The following is a 22,217-nucleotide window of genomic DNA, read 5'->3' on the forward strand; positions in this document are numbered from 1 at the left end:
ACATCCAGTGCCCTCAGCCATTTGTTAATATTGTTTAAAATGAAATAAGTTACCTGAAGATTAGCTGTGAAGATCTCAAGAAAGAATGACAGACCTTCAGCTCAGTAATTCTTTTGTGTCTGTGAGTGCTTCATTTTCAGTGTGTGGCATCCAAAGAGCTACAACCAACCTGGATTGATCAAATGCGATTTAATTATAATTAACTGGGGTCCTAATTATGGAACTGGGTGGCGAGGTGGAGATACGTCTCTACCAAAGGTGTAAGGCAGTGGTCTCCAACCTCTGGACCGCAAAGCATGTGCTACCAGGCCGTGAGGATATGATTTGTTGATATGAAACGATATGAGTCAGCTGCACCTTTCCTCATTCCCTGTCATGCCCACTGTTGAACTTGAATGCACATGAGTTCATTACGATACCCTAGTGCCAGGATCACTGGTTGGCCTCGGGTAACCAGCTGCCTCGTGTGACCGGCGAGAAGTGCCGTTGCTACTGGCCTGGAGCGCGGACAGGTGGGCACTGCCTCTAAACCTGTTTAGCACACCGAATGTTCGTGGGGAACCCAGTGCTAAAACATTCGCAGACAACCTAATTTGGGCTCAGGGTTTCATAAGTAGCAGAGCAGCTACCGCACTGAGATCTACTGAAAGTTATCCCTTGAGCCAAACTTTTGTTGGCCAATAGATCCTACAGGGGCGGGCATGCGCCCTGTTGCACTCCTCGGTCGGTCGGTCGCTTTCTCCGAACTGCGACTTCCACAGCCCCGGCACGGGGACCTCTGGCCCTTACCTGGTCCTCTCACTGGTGTGTTGTAATGATTTTATATGTTCATACTAGGAAAATATGCATTGTGTGTTTAATATTAAATTCGTTAGATAAACCCTCTTAGAAATGAAATTCAGTGTATTAGCCACTTATAAGTGACTTATAGTTGATTTATCACCTATATTCCTGTCGTGATTAACACCCCCCCCCCCCCCCCCCACCATTGGCTGGTCCACAAGAATATTGTTGATATTAAACTGGTCCGCGTGCAAAAAAGTTTGGTGATCTCCTGGTGTAAGGTGTCCCTTCTGTCTGCTAGCCTGCAGGTCACCCTTTATCAAGGTGTATTTCCTGCTTAGCCTCCCCCTCCTCCCCCACCCCAATCAGGGTCACATGAAGCCACAGGTTGTATGAGCAGCTGGTTCATATCACAAGTTCTGACACCAAGCAGACAGTCTCTGAAGTGTATAGATAATGGCTGGGGTCGGGGGTCACCCGTCTTGTAAAGATACTGCCCAGAAGAAGGCAATGACAAACCACTTGAAAAATTTACCAAGAACAATCGTGTTCAGGGAAAGACCCATGTCATACAACATGGCACATAAATAATTGAAAGATAAAGATAAACTTGTTTTGGTTCACAGGTACATTGAAATACAGTACTGCTCCTCTACACTATCAACCCGCCCACTAATGATATCTTTAGTGCATATTTAGTGGCATTTTAGTTAACATGAGTTAATATAATGGTTATTGCTGCATGGTCTTCCCTCGAGGAAGAACCCATTCAGCACCATCAATACATCATTTGTATGAACAATTCACATGAATATGTCCTCTGGAATGCCCACAAGCGTAGCTGTGCTTCTGGCACCAACATAGCATTCCCACACCTTATTAACCTTGAACTCTTATGTCTTTTTGGAATGTTAGAGGAAACAGAGCACCCAGAGGAAATTCACCTGGTCACAAGGAGAACATACAATCTCCTGACAGGCAGCAGAAGGAATTGAAACCTAATCTTCCAAATGAGGCTGTAAAGTGTCACACTAACTCAGTGCTATGGTGTTGTCCCTATATTGATGTCTTTTGTGCACATTAAGTGCCATCTGTCATCTTTGTTAAAATCATGAGAACATAATAATTATTGCTGCATGTTGCCATTGGTCCCTGGTCATGGGGTATGTCTTTCCGAGAGGAAGAACACATTCTGCACCACCAATTGATTAGCAATGAACTCAGATTCAAAAAGTCAATGGCAGCACAGTGGAAAACAGCACATTGCAGCTTTGGCTGTATTGTGTGGATGACTACAGACTCAACACAGTTTCCAAGGTGGTCCTGTGTTGATCTACAGGCCCTTAAATAATATCCTTAAGCCTCACAGAGAAATCCCTCATATATATGTGTGTGTGTGTGTGTGTGTGTGTGTGTGTGTGTGTCTGTGTGTGTTTATTTATTTATTTCTTTGTGTTGAAAATAATTAGTGCAAAAAGAGAGGGGGAGAAAAAACAAAGGTAGTGTTCATGGCTTCATTGTCCATTCAGAAATCTGATGGCAGAGGGGAAAAAGCTGTTTTCAAAATGTGAAGAGCATCTCCCAGGCTCCTGTAGCACCTACGTGGTAGCAATGAGAGGGCATGCCCTGGGTGATGGGGGTGTCCTTCATGATGGATGCCAGCTTTTTGAAGTATCGCCTTTTGAAGGTGTCTTGGATGCTGGGGAGTCCTGTGCTCAGGATGGAACTGGCTGCGTTTACATCTTTATGCAGCTTTTTCCTATCCTGTGCAGTATCCCCATCATACTAGGTGGTGATGCAATCAGTTAGAATGATCTCCACTGTACATCTGTAGAAATTTGCAAGCTTTTTTGGTGACGTACCAAGTCTTCTCAAACTCCTAATGAAATATAGCCACTGCCAAACCTTTGTAATTGCATCAATATGTTGAGCCCAGGATAGATCTTCAGATGTGATGCCGAGGAACTTGAAACTGCTTGCCCTTTTCACTGCTGAGCCCCTGATGAGGACTGGTGTGTGTCCCCTTGACTTCCCCTTCCTGAAGTCCACAATCAGTTCCTTGGTCTTACTGACATTGAATGCAATGTTTTTGCTGCAACGCTTTGCAACCAGCTGATCTGTCTCGCTCTTGTATGCCTCCTTGTCGCCAGAGGAAATTCTGCCAACAATAAATGCTGTTTGAGCTGTGCCTCTAGCCATAAATTTGTGGATGTAGTGAGAGTAGAGCAGTGAGCTAAACATGCATCCTTGAGGTGTGCCACTGTTGATTGTCAGCAAGGAGGAGATGTTATGCACAGCTTTATGGGCCAAAAGACCTGTATTGTGCTGTAGGTTTTCTGTGTTATTTCCGATCTGCACTGATTGTGGTTTCCCAGTGAGGAAGTCAAGGATCCAGTTGCAGAGGGAGGTACAGAGGCCCAGGTTTTGGATCTTGTTGATTGGAACTGAGTGTATAATTGTGGTGAACACTGAGCTGTAGTCAATAAACAGCAGACTGACATAGGTACAGGCCGACCAACTCGAATTTGGCATTCAGTAATCTGGCTCCACCTCTGGTTCAGACAAAAGTTTTGCCAACCTAATTTCAAATTTCATGCATCGCTGAGCTAACCCGTCGCCACTACTTTGGTGGCACCATTAACAGAATCAACTGTTAGCAGAGTCTTTAAAAGAAGCAAATCATTCCTCTGTGTTAATCTGCATTTATTTTTATAGCCTGTGTTTATCTAACCCCAGTCATGTCTTTGTCGAATAAAGGAAGTGCTTCTCCTAGTGTGAAGTGCAAGCACCATGCATTATCCTGTACAAGATAAGGCAGAAGTTCTGAGAAAACTCAACAGTGAAAAGCATATGCAACTTGTATTACATTGGCTCTTCCACAGTTTATGATGTAAAGAAACAAAAAGAAAAGCTGCTGGCAGTGAAAAATAATAATAAAAAAACAGCTGTGCATAAGGAAAACAATGAAAGATGGAAGACGCTCACAACTAGATTTATCATAAAGTGGTTTAAATTCTGTATCTGCATAAGCGTAGAACTGTCTGGAGAGATGGTGAAGGAGCAAGCAAAATTATTTCAGGACAAATTATGACTGGATTATGAGTGTGATTATAGTGAAGGGTGGCTTATGCGTTTCAAGCAGCAACATGGCATGAAGTTTCATGAAGTGTGTGGTGACAAAGAAGCAGCTGCTGCGTTTGTTGATGAGCTTGCTACGTTAGCTTCTGATGAAAACTTATGTTCCGAGCAGGTCTGCAAAGTGGACAAAATCACCTTAAATTGGTGTTATGCTCCAAGAGAAACACTGACTGCAGAATCAACAACAAGTTATAAAGATCTTGTCTCTGTGTTGGACTGCTCTAACAGTTTTATGTTTAAGGAAAAACTATAAAACATTACATTGAATTCCAAAACTTGAGCTCAAAGCATGTTAAAAACCCTTTACATAAATACATTATCATGTTAGATCCGCTCTTAAAATGAACCCCAACTCAATGTCAGTGGTTGTGAATTACGTATGTATCCACCAATTACATTACCTTAACACTGCTTTGTGCATCTTAAAGCAGAACTCATGGTAAAGAATAGTGTTAACGGTTTTTATCTACCTAACACCTAACTGGACGTCATTAATTCAACCCCCGGACAATGGCATGTTATGCTCTTTGAAGGCTAAATGTTGCTCCCTGTTTATGAAGCAGCTACTGAGTGCAGTTGACTTTGGCAGACCAGTACAAGAATTTGAGAAAGAATTGCTTTTCATTTGTCATTTCTGTTTTTCTTTATTGTCCAAGGATGAGGTAATCAAGTGGATTAGAGCTGTTAATTTAATTAACCCTAATCTAGCCACCAGTGATTCAGCAAAATCACTAATCTGGCACTGTGCAGGTCTCAATCATTCTGGATTTCTGGTGGTCAGCCTGCATTACTACTGTCTAGGTCAGAGGTCGGCAACCTGCGGCTCCAGAGCCACATGCGGCTCTTTGATCTCTGTGATGCGGCTCCCCGTGGTTTGTTAGCTTTTGAAATGTAATTCGAAATTTGAAGATTATGGTGATCTTGTACAATATGAAAACTTTGCGGAGACACCGTTTCCTGGCACATCCGAACCGGCTCACAATTAGCCACCGTTCCGACTAAGGGAGATAGCCTACGGGGGTTTGTGAGTACGTGTCTTTTGGAGCATCCATGCCCACGGGGACGGGTTGAGGGAGGCTTTAAAGCAAGGCTGTTTAGTTCGAATAAAGTTACCTTTGACTGCAGTCTTTATTTTAGCGCTGCGTGTAGCGCTACACCGCTACAACGTGTTTTTTATCGCTATTAATATACATCACCACTGCCACTGCCTGACACCCGCCAGTGCGCGCTTTCTTTTAATTCTTCGATCCAAGGTAGGCTACCTATGTAGTAACCTTCAACCCAACGTCTTTTTTTCGGAGTTCAAAATGTTTTTGTTGCATGCAGAAATGTAATTTCGTTTTCTCTGCAGGAGTTCATCAATTTCAAAAATGCAACACATTATAGTTTGTTTATACTTAGCATAAAGGCAAAAAAAAAACCCCGTTGTATGCAGTGTTATTTCATTTTGTGGCTCCCAGTGTTTTCTTTTCTGTGGGAAATGGGTCCATATTGGCTCTTTTAGTGGTAAACGTTGCCGACCCCTGGTAGGTGATCCAAGCCAGATCTGGGCACAGGATCAAGACCTTCTACATGTGTGTGGAGCACAATGGATATTCTCTGTTAAAAAGACAGTTAACAAGGACATGAGGGATAACTTCTTCATTCTTGGAGTGAACTGCCGGAAGCAAGTACAAAACAACTTTTAAGACATCTGGGCAGGTACATAGATAGGAAAGGTTTAGAGGGGCGTGGGTCAAACACGGATAAATGGGACTAGTTTAAATGGGCATTTTGGTGGGCATAGGTAATTTGTTCCGAACGGCCTGCATGTAGGTAACAACCTCAATATTGAAGTGTATCAATACTGTAAAGAATGCAACAATTGCTTGATCTCAGTGTCTACTAGTGAAGTAATTATTATCCAGACAGAGGGCTTCAGGCACAGCATTCAGCAAATACTTAACTAAATTAATGACATAATCTCATTTTAGGATAATGGATAAGAATAATTAAGCTTCATGGCAGATCTGCTCTTGGTATAACTTCTGAAGTGAACAGCTTAAAAACATTGCCAGTGCTTATTGATAATAAAATAATAAATAATAGCTGGCTCTAATTGTACATTACGTGAGGAAATTGGAGGAAGTAACTTTCAAAGGAAAGGCTTGGATAGTTTAAATGCAGAGAATCTGTGGTGAACTTCTAATGGGCTGCACAATCTGAAAATATGTGATTGTACATCTAAACATCTAAGTACATCTAAGTAGGGGTTAATTTCAATTTTCCTGTAATTTCATGAAATATGCATAATAGTAAATGGAGGAGACAATTTCAAACAGAGTAAATGCATGATATTTGGAGAAATGTAATAAATAGCAGTAGCAAATTTCAGGAGGGACTGACTGGTCAGATGTACAGTGACAAAGTTTAATGCTGAGCTGTATTAACTGATGCATGATTGTGGCTTGAAGAGTGACATTAGAAGTTGTATAATTGTAATGAGGATGCAGAAGCAAAGACGGTGCATCTGATTTTTTTTTGAAGATTAAAAGAAATATCCATAGGGATGCTTGTCTTTATCAATTCAAGTAACATTAGTTTCACCTCATCTAGAGTGCAAGTTCAATCATTTTATGGAAGATGCTGATATTTACCAGAAGTATCCCAGGGATGATATAGCAAAGTTACTTAGACTGAAGAAGCTATGATGGTTCTTGAAGCAGAGGAAATTAAGTACAGATTTTGAAGATCATGAGGGTTGTGGTGAAGTAGATAAAATTAAATTGTTTCTCATGGCAGGAAGGGCCAATAATCAGATTTTTAAATGTTTGGCCAAGGTTCCAGATGTGGTATAGAGAAACTTCCACCAAATGTATTGTGACCTAGAATGCACAACATCAAAAGATTATAGAAGTAAGTTCAGTGGTAAATTTTAAAAGAGAACTTAGTAGATTTTAGAGAGGAAAATACGGGGAAAATTGGGGGTGACAGGGATTGTGGGTCTACTGTGTATCAGTTTGCTTCTGTGGTGTTATTCTTTGATTCCCTACCGTTGTCTATATAATAGCTTCACAAAACTTTGTTCAAGAAAATAATGTTCTTTTTAAGGTATTTATTGCAGGACCTTCACATGTTGGTGTGCAGTGGTATTCAGAGGAAGAGAGAAATTCATTGTTCTGGAGCCTGAAGTTTGTACAATAAAAGATTCATGTAAACTGCAGTTGCTTTTATGTGACAGCCATCAAAATCATATTGTGCTCTAGACAGTACCGTGGGAGTATTTGAAGTGTGAAGAAGCAAGCTTAATTGTGTTACGAACCCCGTAACTGGGTCACTTACCAGCAAAGATCGAGAGGTCCGTTGAAGTCTGATGGTACTATTTTTAAAAGTCTTTATTTATAAAGGGGCACAAAAATAAGATTTAATACAGACATTCAGATAATATACGTCGTCAATACTCAATCTAAAAACGTGGGTATAATAATAATCATCAATAAGCAATAGCTCTATCGTTTGTCTAGGGGATATTGTATTGTCCGATGGAAAGATAAAAATCACTGTCCTTTCAAGCTGCAGCTCTTTGGGTTTAAGAGAGACAGTTTTAAACTTGCCCGGGTCTTTTATATGAGGCCAATCCGTTGAGTCGGGGGAGTTGGTTCCCCATTGTTAGTTCCAAGTCGTTTTCCGTGGTACCAGCCACCAGCCCCCCAGGCAAGGGAACCAAACGCACGTGGCTTCCTTCAAATGGCTTCCCGCTATTACGAGATCACTAGCATTTCTTCTGGTGCGTCTGAGGGGTTGTTCCCACAGCCCCTCTTTTATTCTGACTCGCAGGGTCATAGATGTCAATCAGGTTGGGGGTGATGCAATCTCTCCCTCAACCAGCCCACTTTGCCTGAGGGCATTCATGTAGCAGAGCATCTCAATCCACAAATCTGTCTCCAAGAGACAATGGCCATGTCCTGTAGCCTTACATCGCTATGGGGGGGGGGGAGAAACGTGACATCCTGCACATCTCCCCCTCCTGTCTTGGGCCCCCTTTTGACTCAACCCAACAGTGATCTGGCGATTCTCACAAAGGAGGGGGCCACGGACGTAACAATTGCTTGCACTCAAAAGCATAAATGGACTTTCTTACTGCCCCAGTCTTTGCCTCCCACTCTAATTTTGTTAAGTTTGTTTCCAAGCAATAATTTATAATCATTCTAAGTAAGTTATATCAATATAATTACAACTGGTGAGCAGCCATTGTCATGGTGTCTCTAGCTGCATTGTTGACCATAATTAATAAACCCCGTTACATCTGAACTATGGGATTAGATGGACCTTGCGCATCGATGAGTGCAGGATTGAATCTTAATTCTGCTTGTTAATGTTGTTTTCTTGCGACTGATTGTCTCTTGCTATCTGCTTTTATTCAGCTACATGGTGGTGTACTCACCAAAATAAAGATATTTCATAGTTTGGGTTATTGCTAAAACAGCAGACAAGCCTCCTGTACTGTCAAGATGAAGTTATACTCAGGTTGGAGGAACAACACCTTATATTCTGTCTGGGTAGCCTCCAATCTGATGGCATGAACATTGACTTCTCTAACTTCCATTAATGCCCCTTCTCCCTTTCTTCTTCCTTCCCTCTCTTTCCCTATCTGTCCCTGTCTTTTTTTTCTTTCTCTGTTTCTCTCACAATAACTCCTTGCCTGCTCTCCATCTTCCTCTGGTGCTCCCCTTTCCTCTTTCTTTCTCCCTAGGCCTCCCATCCCATGATACTTTCCCTTCTCCAGCTCTGTATCCCTTTTGCCAATCACCTTTCCAGCTCTTAGCTTTATCTTTCCCTCTCCGGTCATCTATCATTTAGGATCTCCCCCTCCCACTTCCAAATCTCTTACTATCTCTTCTTTCAGTTAGTCCTGCCGAAAGGTCTCGGCCCGAAACATCGACTGTATTTCTTCCTGTAGATGCTGCCTGGCCTGCTGTGTTCCACCAGCATTTTGTGTGTGTTGCTTGAATTTCCAGCATCTGCAGTTTTCCTGGTGGTAACCAGTAAATTTACAGATTTAACTTGAAGAATTTGTTTTCCCATCCTGCAACATTTGCAATTTCTTTAAGGATCGGATCTGCATGAGATGGATGCACTCTTGGATGCAAAAGTATTACCCAAGGCTGAAATACCTGTTTCACTGTGATGTGGTGCATCAAAGTTATCTGGAGCCTCTCAACCCTGACAATTCTTTTTCATGTTTCCCTCTGTTTCCTATCCCACACACAATAAAACACCACTAGCAATATCATCATATTTCATCAAGAGTGGACTCTTACAAGTTTGTCTCTTAAGATACGGAGAAACCCAACACAGAGGCAATCCAGGATTTTGCTTTATCTTCTTGTAAAAGTGTTAGGCATGAAATAATTCCTATTGTATTTTAAAGTGAAAATCCTACTCTGTCAATGACATCATTTAGAATTTATTTAAATTTTACATCCTTCCCACAACGTGATGGAGTAAATATCTTTGCGTTATGATTCTGTCGCAGTGTACAGATGTGTGAATTTATAAGTCTAATGGCTTGTAGAAAGAAACTGTCCTGTAACCTGTTGGCCTGGTTTTAATGCTGCGGTACTGTTTGCCAGATGGAAGCAGCTAAAACAGTTTATGGTCGGGGTGACTAGTGTCCCTGATGATCTTCCAGCCTTTCTTTCTGCACCTGCTTCTTTAAGTGTCCTCAATGGAGGGATGTTCAGACCCACAGATGCGTTTGGCTGCCCGTACCACTCTCTGCAGTGCCCAGCGATCAAGGTTGGTTCAGTTCCCATACCAGTCGGTGATACAGCCAGTCAGTATGCTCTCCGTGGTGCCCCTCTAGAAGGTCTTGAGGATTTGAGGGCCCGTGCTGTACTACTTCAGTCCCCTGAGGTGGAAGAGAGACACACTGTTGTGCTTTTTTTTGCCACAAAGCCAGTGTGTACAGTCCAGGTGAGATCATCGGTGAGGGTATAGTGAGGAACTTAAAACTACTCACCCTCTCAACTGCAGTCCTATTGATGTTGATCAGGCCGAGTCTGTCACCATTCCTCCTGTAATCCACAATCAGCTCTTTTGTTTTTTGGACATTGAAGGAGAGGTTGTTATCCTGGCCCCATTTTGTCAGGGTGTCAACCTCTCCCCTGTAGGCTGTCTCATTACCTTTAGAGATAAGGCCGATCAAAGCCATGTCATCTGCAAATTTGATCAGCAGATTGGAGCTGTGTGTGGAAGTACAGTCATGGGTGTAAAGGGATTAGAGGAAGAGACAGGACACAACCTTGGGAGGCACCTGTATTGAGGGGCAGAGGTGGGGGAGCCCATCCTTACCACCTGTCGGCGATCCGATAGGAAGTCTAGGACCCTGCTACACAAGGTGGGGTGCAGGCTGAGGTTTCTGAACTTCCTGTCAAGCCTGGAGGAAATTATGGTGTTGAATGCTGAACTGTAGTCCAGGAACAGCATTCTAACGTATGCACCCCACTTCTCCCGATGAGTGAGGACAGTGTGTAGTGCTGTGGTTATGGTTCCATTGGTAAACCAGTTCTGTTGGTAGGCAAATTGTAGGGTGGTAGCATGCTGCAGATGTAGTCTTTATTCAACCTCTTAAAGCATTTGCTTATAATTGAGGTGAATGCAACAGGGCACCAATTGTTCAGGCATGCTACCTTTGTTTTCTTAGGTACAGGGACAATGATGGACGATTTGAAACAGGAGGGCACTACACACTGGGAGAGGGAGAGATTAAAAATGTCCATAAACACACCAGCCAGCTGTTCAGCGCCCTGGGATGCCGTCCGGCCCCGCTGTCTTGCGGCTGTTGACACGTTGGAATGTTCTATGTACCTCAGCCTTGGAGATGACCAAGATACAGGTCTTGTCGACGGCTCTCCTCGGGTTCAGTCCTTTCAACCTCAAATCAAGCATTTGGGAAAAAAAACATTTAGCTCATTTGGGAGCAAGGCAGCAATGTTGGCTGTACTGCTGTATTTCCTCTTGAAGTCCGCGATGGTGTGAAGACCTTGCCATATGCTGCATATGTCATTGTCGCAGAGTTGTGACTGGATTTTGTCCCTGTGTTGCTGCTTTACCATCTTGATGGCTCTACATAAATCATAGTGGCATCTTTTGAACTCCTGTTGATCTCCAGAGGTGAAGGCTTTATCCCTTGTGCTGAGAGCAACACGCACTGAACTATTTAACCAAGGCTTCCAGTTTGGGTAGACCCGGACTGATTTTTGGGAAACAGTATCTTCAGTGCACTTCCGTATGAAGCTTGCGACCACCACCACATCATATTTAAAAGGAGGTGTACTATTAGGTTTTATTGCAGATTTCAAATGGTGTGTTCCTTCTCTTCACAGGATTATTTGCATCTGTGGAAACCAGATAAAAATGCCTTTTCCCATAAAGGTCAATCACAAGAAATGATTAGCCTCCCCGTGATCTGTACTTGATTTTTCGTTTTACTTTGTCTAGGATGGAAAATATGATGTTGGTGGAGGAGAAAAGTTTGATTCCCTCACAGATCTGGTGGAACACTACAAAAAGAATCCAATGGTAGAGACCCTGGGCACTGTCTTGCAGCTCAAACAGGTGAGAAACAGAATAAAATTGCTACTGTACATGAGAAGGAAGCATTGTTATAATGAGTAATATTGCACTTCGGAGAGATTAAACTGGACTTCAATGGTGTCTTGCACCTGAAACTTTGACTCTGTGTCTCTTCCACAGATGTAGAGTATTTGCTGAGTATTTCCAGAATTTAGATTTGTAGCATCTGCAGTTTGTTTTCTGATTTGTCATTAATCCTAGTCATTGAAAACTCTGCTCAATAGCATTGTTGAAGCTCTACCACTAGAGGGAACCAAGAGTCAATATTTAAGATCTTGGTCCAATAATAAAGGTGCATTGGCTATGTAAAATGGTGCAAGATAGTGGAATGTAAGGCTCCATTCCAGAGCAATATTTAAATTCTTTATCTGTAAACCCTTCTTAGAGATGTACACCTATTATCAGCATTTCTCAAATTCTGAGGATGTCCTGCAGCACTTTAAAGAGAATGAAGTATTTTGAAGTGTAATTGGCCTAGCACGTGGTAAATACAGCAGCACCTCTACCATACTCACTCTTCTACTGGCCAGGAACTCCGCTTTAGTAATATTGATTAAGTGAGATGTACTAGCCAAGATATAGAAACTCTACAAAGCAATGTCATGAGAATTTTTTATCAACACAATGCTGGAGGAAAACAGCAAGTCAGGCAGCATCTGTCGAAGGGTATGACATTCGTGTGTATGTGTGTGCGCGTACGCGCATACACACTTGCTGGGTTCCTCCTGCATTTTGTATGTATAAGACTTGATGAAGAATCTTGCCCCAAAACATTGATGGTTTATTCCCCTCCGTGGATGCTGCCTGACTTGCTTAGTTCCTCCAGCAATTAAGTGTGTGGCTCAAGATTTCTAGCAGCTGCAGAATTTATTTGTCGATTTTTTTAAAAAATATGCACTTGAGAGAGCAGATGGAGCCTCGATTTAATATCTCATCCAAAGGACAGTGAAGTCTTTATCTTTTTGCTCTCAGTGGAACATGGGGGTTAAAGTCAGAATAGTGGATACAGCTGGCACACTTGCATGTTAATGAATGTCAGTGGCAGAGTTTTGAGAGCAAGCTGCTGCAATTTCTGGAAAAATGGCTTGTGACAGCAGAGTGGGGAAAGGTGGACAGGGTACTGCAACAACTAAACTCCCAGTTGTTGTTAATTGTATTAGCAGAGCCAAGGCACGTACTGTCCATCAGAAAATAATGAGCCCTTTGTTAGTATTTTTTTCTCACTTTGTTTAGTATCCAAATGAATAGATGTACAGTATTGGAAGCACCAATGATTCCCAATTAAAGCTTGGATTTAATATAATGAAGGCACTGCTTCAGAAATTTTACACAGGCTGATTCCTAATAAGACATTCTGTGTCCTGTTGTGATTTGCTTGCAGGGCCAGTGCAGTGCTTGTTGGTGTCACATTGCTTCAAACATGAGATTACTGCTGCACTCTCCCTGAAGACTTGCTCCCACACAGGCTTCTGCAGTGTATTACATTGTTATTACCTTTTTAAACTGAAACATGCAACCAGCTCGGAATAGAGTTGTGATTAATCTTCTACAGGGAAGAGTTTACAGTGTAATTAGATTGTGGAAGTCTGTTCTGAATCTCCGTAGAGATATGAGCATATCCTCCATAAGCTTACGAAGATTGGAAAGAAGTGCCTTTCTTCTCCACAGGGTATTTGACAAAGTAAATACCTGTCAGTGCAATATTGAAATGTCCCTGTGTTGGAGAGTCAAAGAAAATGGGAGGAGGGGCATGCAAATCAAGGTGTCGGGGAATGCAGGAACAGCTTTTATCATTTGCTTTTCCCCATCTCCACAGCCGCTCAATACGACACGAATTAATGCAGCTGAGATTGAAAGTCGAGTGAGGGAACTGAGCAAGCCAGCTGAAATGATGGACAAGTTGAAGCAGGGATTCTGGGAAGAATTTGAGGTATGTTTTTTTTACCATGCCATTCAGAGAGAGAACAGCTTGCACTGGGAATGAGTGACATGTTCATTGGATCCATGGACTCTCCATTCATTTCTGAGAACAGGGTTTGGTGCAATGGTAACATCAAAGGTTTCAGAGAATTAAAATCCAGACCTGCCCATTTACATTTAAAAATACTGGCAAACATCATGATTCCTTTTAGAAATGTGTAAAAATAAATCATTTTGATTATTTGTTTTGTCTTCATGTTTAAGTGCTTAAATGCTATTAGGCCTCCAGATGGAGGACTTCATCAGAGTTGATAAGAAGGTCACTGAATTCATCAGAGCAGGGAAATGAATTGCTCGTTAAAATTGCCTGCTGGATTGAAATTGAGTTTTTTTGTCATTATAATGTCAGTTCGGCACCCTTGATTTGTAGGGGTCAGTAGGTCCATCAATTCTTTTGCAATATAACACGAGAAAAATAAATCAGAACTGATAGAAAGGAAAGTAAATTTGTAAAGTATTCATTCTGTTCTGTCTTTCACAACAAGCATTACAGGTATAAGGAAGCGACCCCTTTACTTCGGTTCTAGTAATTATTTTTTATTTATTGAAGAGCACAGAACATGATCTTCCAGCCCTTTGAGCCACGCTGCCCAGCAAACCCTGATTGAACCCTAGCCTAATCACAGGACAATTTACAATGACCAATTAACCTACCAACTGGTACATCTTTGAACTGTGGGAGGAAATGGGAGCACTCGGAGGAAACACACATGGTCATGGGAAGGAAGTACAGATAGCGGCAGGAATTGAACCCAGGTTGCTGGTACTGTAGAGCGTTGTGCCAACCACTACACTGGTGTGCCATGTAGATAATATCAATTCTGTGGGGTTTAGTACCTTTTCATTTATTACCAAAACACATCATGAAACAATAAAGTGCCTGTAACAGGAAATGTCAATGTCACAGTCCTTTCTGATTTAGGTATTAATATTGTAGATATTGTTATTCCTCTCTGCACCTTGTGGCACATCCAGCAACAAGATTGTCATTTCTTTAGAGTTTTGTCTTTATTGTAATGATTTGCTAGCTTGACGTTCAATCCAGCAAGGATTGGAAAGCGTGCAAAGGGTCAGCCAGATTCAAGCCTGGGTCCACTTGCCTTGAAGTCTGGTGCTGATACCACTACACCACTGGCTGGCACTGTATATATTAGTGATCTTCATTTTAAGAAGTTTGTAAATCCTCGAGCTCCCCACTCAGAATCATCACAAGTGTGCCTTTGTCTGTCACACTACCTCAGTTAAAAAAATTAATTTGCCATTATTCACTTCAGGCCAATTAGGGATGAGCAGTAAATGTTACCTTTGCCAGAAATGCCCAAATTCTGTGTATAATTTTAAAAATATGTGGAAATAACTAGCAAAAGATTTGGTTACAGGAGATCGTAAATATAGAAGTTTCTGGAACTGCCCAGCAGATTTGCCAAAAAAAAATGAGTGGTTAGCATTTGGGTGTAAAATGCTTCTTGATTCCAAGGATAACTTAAGTTGTTTTCGAACAGCAGTATGCCATTTAGTGTATATTTTGGTTGACATTACAAAAAGCGCAGATGTTTTCTGACTAAGATCATAATGTTCTGTGGATTCTGTCAATGTTCATAAATCCCTGGAGTGATATGAAAATGACAACCAGCTGTGTCCTCAGTCAAACAATCTACATTCCTGCCACTACATTTCACTGTGTCTAAATCCTCTGGTTGCTATCCAACTGATAGACTACTGTCAGACACTGCCATTATTAATAATGTTGCTGAGAATCTTCATCTCTTAAGCTTCAAAGCCTGACTGATATTACAGCGTGTTTTTTTTCCCTGTCCATTTCTCAGTATGTTCCTATTAATGGCAGTCATTGTGTAGCTCTTCACCAAGGAGATTTATTTTGTGTAATCTTCATCCACCCACAAACCCCTCACCTAGTTTCACCTATCAACTGCCAGTTTATACTCCTTCCCCTTCCCCCACCTATTCTGACTTCTGTCCCCTTCCTATATGGTCCTGATCAAGGGCCCCACACTGAGACATTGACTATCGATGCTGCCTGACTTGCTGAGTTCCTCTAGCATTTTGTCTCTGTTGCTCAAGATTTCCACCGTCTGCAGAATCTCTGGTCTTTGTATAATCTGACTTTGCGGAAAATCACATCCACATCTCAATTTACCCTCGACTGGATATTACAAAATAAGTTTTATGGCAGGACCAAGTCAAAGGACAGTGGCACCACTTAAAGTTTGACTATTTACCTGACCTGGTGTTCTGTTGTAGACACTACAGCAGCAGGAGTGCAAGCTTCTTTATAGTCGAAAGGATGGGCAACGGCAAGAAAATAAATATAAGAACCGGTACAAGAACATCCTGCCTTGTAAGTATGGAGTCACCCAACCTGTCATAGCTAGTTTCATATTCTCTCTCAAACCCCCAGCCCCTCCGTTCTCCTATGTGCAAGTTTCATTGTAACTACTTAACCTTCATCGGTGACTGGTGGTTGCCTTTGAACTATAAATTCTGGCTGGATAGCTTCACAGCTGACTTGATCCATTTTGGGACACGGCAAATAAGTGGTGGGGGTGGCAAACATCATTTGGATTCATGGAATATAGGTCTAGGAGAATAAAGATGTTCTAAAGATTTTGTCCATTCTAGAGATTTGGAGAATGGGTGAAGAAGTGCTAAAGGGAATAATACTGGGAATTGTACGTTCATGCACTTTGGTTGAAGGAATAAAAGCATGGACTATTTTCTAAATGAAGAAAATTCAAAAATTCCTGGTGCAAAGGGACTTGGGAATTCTCATGCAGGATTCCCTAAAGGTTACCTTGCAGGTTGAGTCGGCAGTGAGGAAGGCAAATGCAATGTTAGCATTCATTTTGAGAGGACTAGGATATTAAAGTGAGGATGTAATGCTGAGGCTTTATAAGGCACTGGTGAGGTCTCACTTGGAGCATTGTGAGCACCTTATTTAAGAAAGGATTTGCTGACATTGGAGAGGGCTCAAAGGAATTACCTGAGAATGGTTCCGGGATTGAAAGGCTGAGAATATGAGGAGTGTTTGATGGCTCTGGCCCTTTATTTGCTGGAATCTGGAAGGGTGGGGGGGGAGGGGATCTCATTGAAGCCGATTGAATATTGAAAGGCCTAGGTAGAGTGGATGTGGAGGGGATGTGTCCTATGGTGGGGCATCTAGGTCCAGAGTGGACAGCCTCAAAAGAGGGATGTCCATTTAAAACAGAGATGAGGAAGAATTTCTTTAGCAAGAGGGTGGTGAATCATTGCCACAAGCAGCTGTGGAGTCCAAGTCATTGGTTATATTTAAGGTGAGGGTTGATAGATTCTTGATTAGTCAGGGTGTGAAAGGCTATGGAAAGAAGGCAAACGAATAAGATTGAGAAGGGAAATAGATCAGCCACGTTGAAATAGTGAAACAGACTCGATGAGCTGAATGGCCTAATTCTGCCCCCATATTTTGTGATCTAATTGTCCTTTGAGGATAGGTTTGGTGAGCTAGACTTTTCATTTTTGAAGTTAAGGAGGATGAGAGTGACTTGATAGAGGTATAAAGAGGCACAGAGTGGACAGCCAGCAGGTTTTTCCTCAGGGCAGAAATGGCTAATACATGAGGGCATAATTTCAAGGTGATCGGAGGAAATTACAGGAAGGATATCAAACATAATTTTTTTTAGATGTAAACTGATGGATGTGTGTAATGCACTGCCGGGGTGGTGGGAAAGGCAGATAGGTTAGGGACACTTAATAGACTCTCATAAGCATATGAAAGAAATAAAAATGGAGGGCTATGTGGGAGGGAAGGGTTGAATTGATTTGGGAGTAGTTTAAAAGGTCAGCACATTGTGGCCAAAGGCTTGTACTGTGCTGTGCTGTTCTAATGGTTTAATTCTCCCAGTGGGAGTTTTAAACCACATTTTCAATGTCTCTGTGTTAAGTTGTTTGGCACACAATACCAATCATTTTTTCCTTATAGTTGACCATACTCGAGTAGTCCTACATGATGGAGATGTGACTGAACCTGGTTCTGATTATATCAATGCTAATTTCATTATGGTGAGTGTTTCGTGCTTTCTATTTTCACATGGAATTTATATTGAAAGATTTGAAAGAGATATGACAGATTTTGTGTGAGTTTATAATTGGTGGTAGTGAGAATGTTGAAGTTCAGAAAAGCAGTAATCTTAAGATAAATCACTGTGGAAAGGATTTGGTCTTATGGAAGTATAACTGTGTAGATAAATAACTGGGTCTTGATCTTGTTGCTGAACAAAGAGAAAATGAAAGGCTCTACCTGTATCTCAGTTCTCAAAAAGCAAATTATTCAGTCACTATGACACCTCTGGGGTTAAATTAGTTTTGTTAATCTACCATGAGCTGTCTAAATCACATCCTAAAATTTATAATTTGATATTGAATTTGAATTTTAGAAATGCATGGAATAATTTAACAGCTGGCCGATCTGTTTCTAGCGAACACTGACTGATTTTTGATAGCTAAAGGGAAAGCAGTAAATATAACTTTATTTCTTTCTCTTTAATTTAACAGTTATTAATCAGGTCTGACTTGTTAATATGCTGTATTCATTTGTCTAACGCAGCATGACATTGAGAGCAACCGAACCACAACCAAGCCAAAAAAGACTTACATTGCCACGCAGGGATGTTTGCATGACACAGTGAATGACTTCTGGAGGATGGTTTTTCAAGAAAACTCGCGAGTAATTGTCATGACAACGAAAGAAGTGGAAAGAGGAAAGGTAAGTCTTATTGAACATGAGGATTTTTAAATCATGTTTGGCCTATCTGGGGATCCTGTTGTTGAATGTAATAAGTTGGGCGGAGACATGGTGGTAATCAGCATCTGGTATTTGCTCGGTGCTAACTCAACAGCAGTTTGCATCAAGCACTGCACACCTATTACAGTGCTAATAGCATTATCTTTCTGCATCTACTTAAACTGTTTCCCTACTGAAGGCATTGATTCAGCGAACTAGAGTAATCATTCAATCCCTAGTGAATATTGCCAACTCAGACAGTGCTGGGGGTTGGGAATGAGAATAGAATTTTTTGTCTTCTCTCTGCAATTTCCTGTTTTTGCTGGCTGCTCTGAATTTATACCACTAAATGCTGTGGTAATTACATGCCCTTGCATGTTCCCATTTTAAAATCCCATTTTTTCCTCAATTAAGTATAATTGATACCCTAGTACTTATTATAGGTGGTAGGGTGGATTTATGTCTCTGCCAAAGGAGGTGTAAGGTGCTCCTTCCCTCCAGTAGCCTGTGGGTCACCTGTTGGGCAAGATGTAGCACCTGCATAGCCCTCCGATCAAGGTCATGTGAAGCCATGGGTGCAGGTTGTGGATGGTTGTATGAGCAGCTGGTGCATATCACAAACCCTGGTTATGCAACCACTGACACAGGCAGACAATCTCTGAAAAGTATTGATAATGATTGTGTTCACCCGTCTTGTAAAGACACTGCCCAGAAGAAGGCAACGGCAAGCCACTTCTGTGGAAAAATTTGCCAAGAACAATCATCAATGATCACCCACATCATACAACACAGCACATGATGATAAGTGCTTATTGTTTGTTTATAGTAACATAGTTATTCTTGTAGCCCTTGGTTACATCTTTTCTGAATTTAATCTTTATCTACCTAAGTTTGTGAAATCTATTGAGCAATTTATTTTTCTCTAAGTTAAATGCAAAAATGTTCTTCCTTTTTTGGATGTAGTAACTTGCTTTATTCTTAGCTGGATACATGCAGGAGTTGTGTAGAATGAGAATTGTGTAGAATTTCCGTAAGTAGTTGGGGACAGAGCCTGTTGGTTTTGAGGTAGAATGGTTGCAAGGCTGTGGGAAGATAGCTTCATAGTTAGGGTACAAACATGGTTCTAAACATGAAACTTGGAAATAAAATCGCTTGATTGTTTTTACTTCACAGCTCAGTCCTTCCTAGCATACTCTTCTCCATAACAGCCTGGTGTACTTTTATATTTTGATTTGTATATTAATTTTTTTTAATGATTGAATGACTTATTTCAGAGCAAATGTGTGAAATACTGGCCAGATGAGATGTCCTCGAAGGAATATGGCGCTATGCGTGTTAAGAATGTTCGTGAGAACCCAGCACATGACTATATTTTAAGGGAGCTCAAACTTTCTAAAGTAGGACAGGTAAGAGTACAGATTGAAATTGATGTTTGTTTAAGTGTGAAGTGTTTCTTTGTACTAAATGTGTCCTCGTTTTGCTGTCAGTTGGCTGGTTTAAATATACATCTCTGCTTTTAGGGGAGCACTGAAAGGACAGTATGGCAATATCATTTCAAAACGTGGCCTGATCATGGTGTTCCTAGTGATCCAGGCGGTGTCCTGGATTTCCTTGAAGAAGTTAATATCAAACAGGAGAATATCCCAGAAGCTGGGCCAGTTGTGGTCCACTGCAGGTATGGGGGGAAAATGGCTTTGAAATGGAAGACTTTAGTGGTCATTGAGTACAACCTATAGACTCACTTTACGAGGATTCTACAACTCACGCTCTCAGTGTTATTTATTATTATTATTACTTGTTTTTTCCAGGTTTAAAAGTTGAAATTCAAAGTACATTTAGTATCAAAGTATGTATACGTTATACAATCTTGAAATTCGTCTCCTTACAGGCAGCCACAAAGCAAAGAAACCCAAAGAACCCATATTAAAATGACTGTCAAATGCCCAATGTGCAGAGAGGGGGAGGAGAAAAAAACAAATCATACGAACGATAAAAATAAGCAAATAGCATTCAGAATGAAAGTCAGTCCATAGACATGAAGCCCGGAGTGGGCCTGGGCCTCGGCCTCAGCCTCAATCTGAGTAAACAACGCAGACTTTCTGTATTTGAATGGTTTGTCAGCTTTATGTAGCTTTTCATTGATTCTGTTGTAATACTTTGTTCTGTGAATGCCTGCAGGAAAATGGATCTTCAGGGTATTGTTTGGTGACATACCTACTTTGATGAAAAATTTACTTTGAACTTTGATTTGATGTTGGTAATGATGCTCAATTCTTCTTGCATAAAACATCATTGAAACATACACATTAAACTAATGCTGGAAACTTGCTGTAGTTAAAAGTGAATTTGGTGTAGTGTTCATTGGTGTACCTATCAGCCATGAGAGATGTTCATAAGACTTTAACTATTGGCTTCCACTAAGTATGTATTGCAAGATGAGAGGGGGTAGGTTTAAGGGGGATGTGAGGGCAAGTTTTTTTAAACTCATTTGTGGATGCCTGAAATGCACTGCCTGGTTTAGAATCATGGAAAACCTACAGCACAATACAGGCCCTTTGGCCCACAATACTGTGCCGAACATGTACTTACTTAGAAATTACCTAGGGATACTCATAGCCCTCTATTTTTCTAAGCTCCATGTACCTATGCAACAGTCTCTTAAAAGAACCTATCGTACCCACCTCCACCACCGTTGCCAGCAGCCCATTCTATGCACTCACCACTCTCTGCATAAAAAAAAAACAACTTGCTCCTTAAATCCCCTCTGTACCTACTTCCAAGCACCTTTAAACCATGCCCTCTCGTGTTAGCCATTTCAGCCCTAGGAAAAAACCTCTGACTATCCACACGAACAACACCTCTCATCATTTTATACACCTCTATCAGGTCACCTCTCATCCTCCGCTGCTCCAAGGAGAAAAGGCCAAGTTCATTCAACCTATTCTTGTAAGGCATGCTCCCCAATCCAGACAATGTCCTTGTAAATCTCCTCTGCACCCTTTCTATAGTTTCCACATCCTTCCCGTAGTGAGGTGACCAGAACTGAGCACAGCACTCCCAAGTGGAGCCTGACTAGGGTCCTATATAGCTGCAACATTACTTCTCGGCTCTTAAGCTCAATCCCACGGTTGATGAAGGCCAATTCACTGTATGCCTTCTTAACCACAGAGTCAACCTGCGCGGCTGCTTTGAGCGTCCTATGGACTCGGACCCCAAGATCCCTCTGATCCTCCACACTGCCAAGAGTCGTACCATTATTACTATATTCTGCCATCATATTTGACCTACCAAAATGAACCACCTCACATTTATCTGGGTTGAACTCCATCTGCCACTTCTCAGCCCAGTTTTGCATCCTATCGATGTCCCATTGTAACCATTGACAGCATTCCACACTATCCACAACACCCCCAATCTTTGTGTCGTCAGCAAATTTACTAACCCATCCTTCCACTTCCTCAGCCAGTCATTTATAAAAATCACGAAGAGTAAGGGTCCCAGAACAGATCCCTGAGGCACCCCACTGGTGACTGACCTCCATGCCGAATATGACCCATCTACATCCACTCTTTGCCTTCTGTGAGCAAGCCAGTTCTGGATCTACAAAGCAATGTCCCCTTGGATCCCAAAGGGGATACATAGGCATACGTAGAAGGGTTTTAAGAGATGTTTGGACAGCCACATGGATATAAGGAAGATGGAGGGATATATGGACATGGTGTAGGCAGGTGGGATTAGTGTTGGTGTTTTTGATTTGCTTTGTAGCTGGTTTGGCAGAACATTGTGAGCCAAACGGCTGTTCCCGTGCTGTACTCCACTATGTTCTAAGTATAATAAAGCTATTCTTCACTTGACTTCATGGGCTTTCATGACATGGGGAAATGCAACTGAATTTACAATGTCTCCTCCATATTCCCCTTTA

The 22,217-nt window shown here is 41.6% G+C and overlaps 1 protein-coding gene across 1 annotated transcript in view; it reads left to right on the forward strand.

Moving 5' to 3' along the window:
* ptpn11a (protein tyrosine phosphatase non-receptor type 11a) overlaps window positions 1-22,217 on the forward strand; it is a 75,083-nt gene that overhangs the window by 17,033 nt on the left and 35,833 nt on the right. Inside the window, exons 5-11 of the mRNA XM_059987935.1 lie at window positions 11,404-11,520; window positions 13,355-13,468; window positions 15,781-15,877; window positions 17,495-17,574; window positions 18,119-18,277; window positions 19,570-19,701; window positions 19,816-19,970. Coding sequence (XP_059843918.1) covers window positions 11,404-11,520; window positions 13,355-13,468; window positions 15,781-15,877; window positions 17,495-17,574; window positions 18,119-18,277; window positions 19,570-19,701; window positions 19,816-19,970 — 854 coding nt within the window. The remainder of the gene's footprint in view (window positions 1-11,403; window positions 11,521-13,354; window positions 13,469-15,780; window positions 15,878-17,494; window positions 17,575-18,118; window positions 18,278-19,569; window positions 19,702-19,815; window positions 19,971-22,217) is intronic.

The sequence above is a fragment of the Hypanus sabinus genome, chromosome 13 (assembly GCF_030144855.1).
Source record: "Hypanus sabinus isolate sHypSab1 chromosome 13, sHypSab1.hap1, whole genome shotgun sequence".
NCBI classification, from domain to species: Eukaryota; Metazoa; Chordata; class Chondrichthyes; order Myliobatiformes; family Dasyatidae; genus Hypanus; species Hypanus sabinus.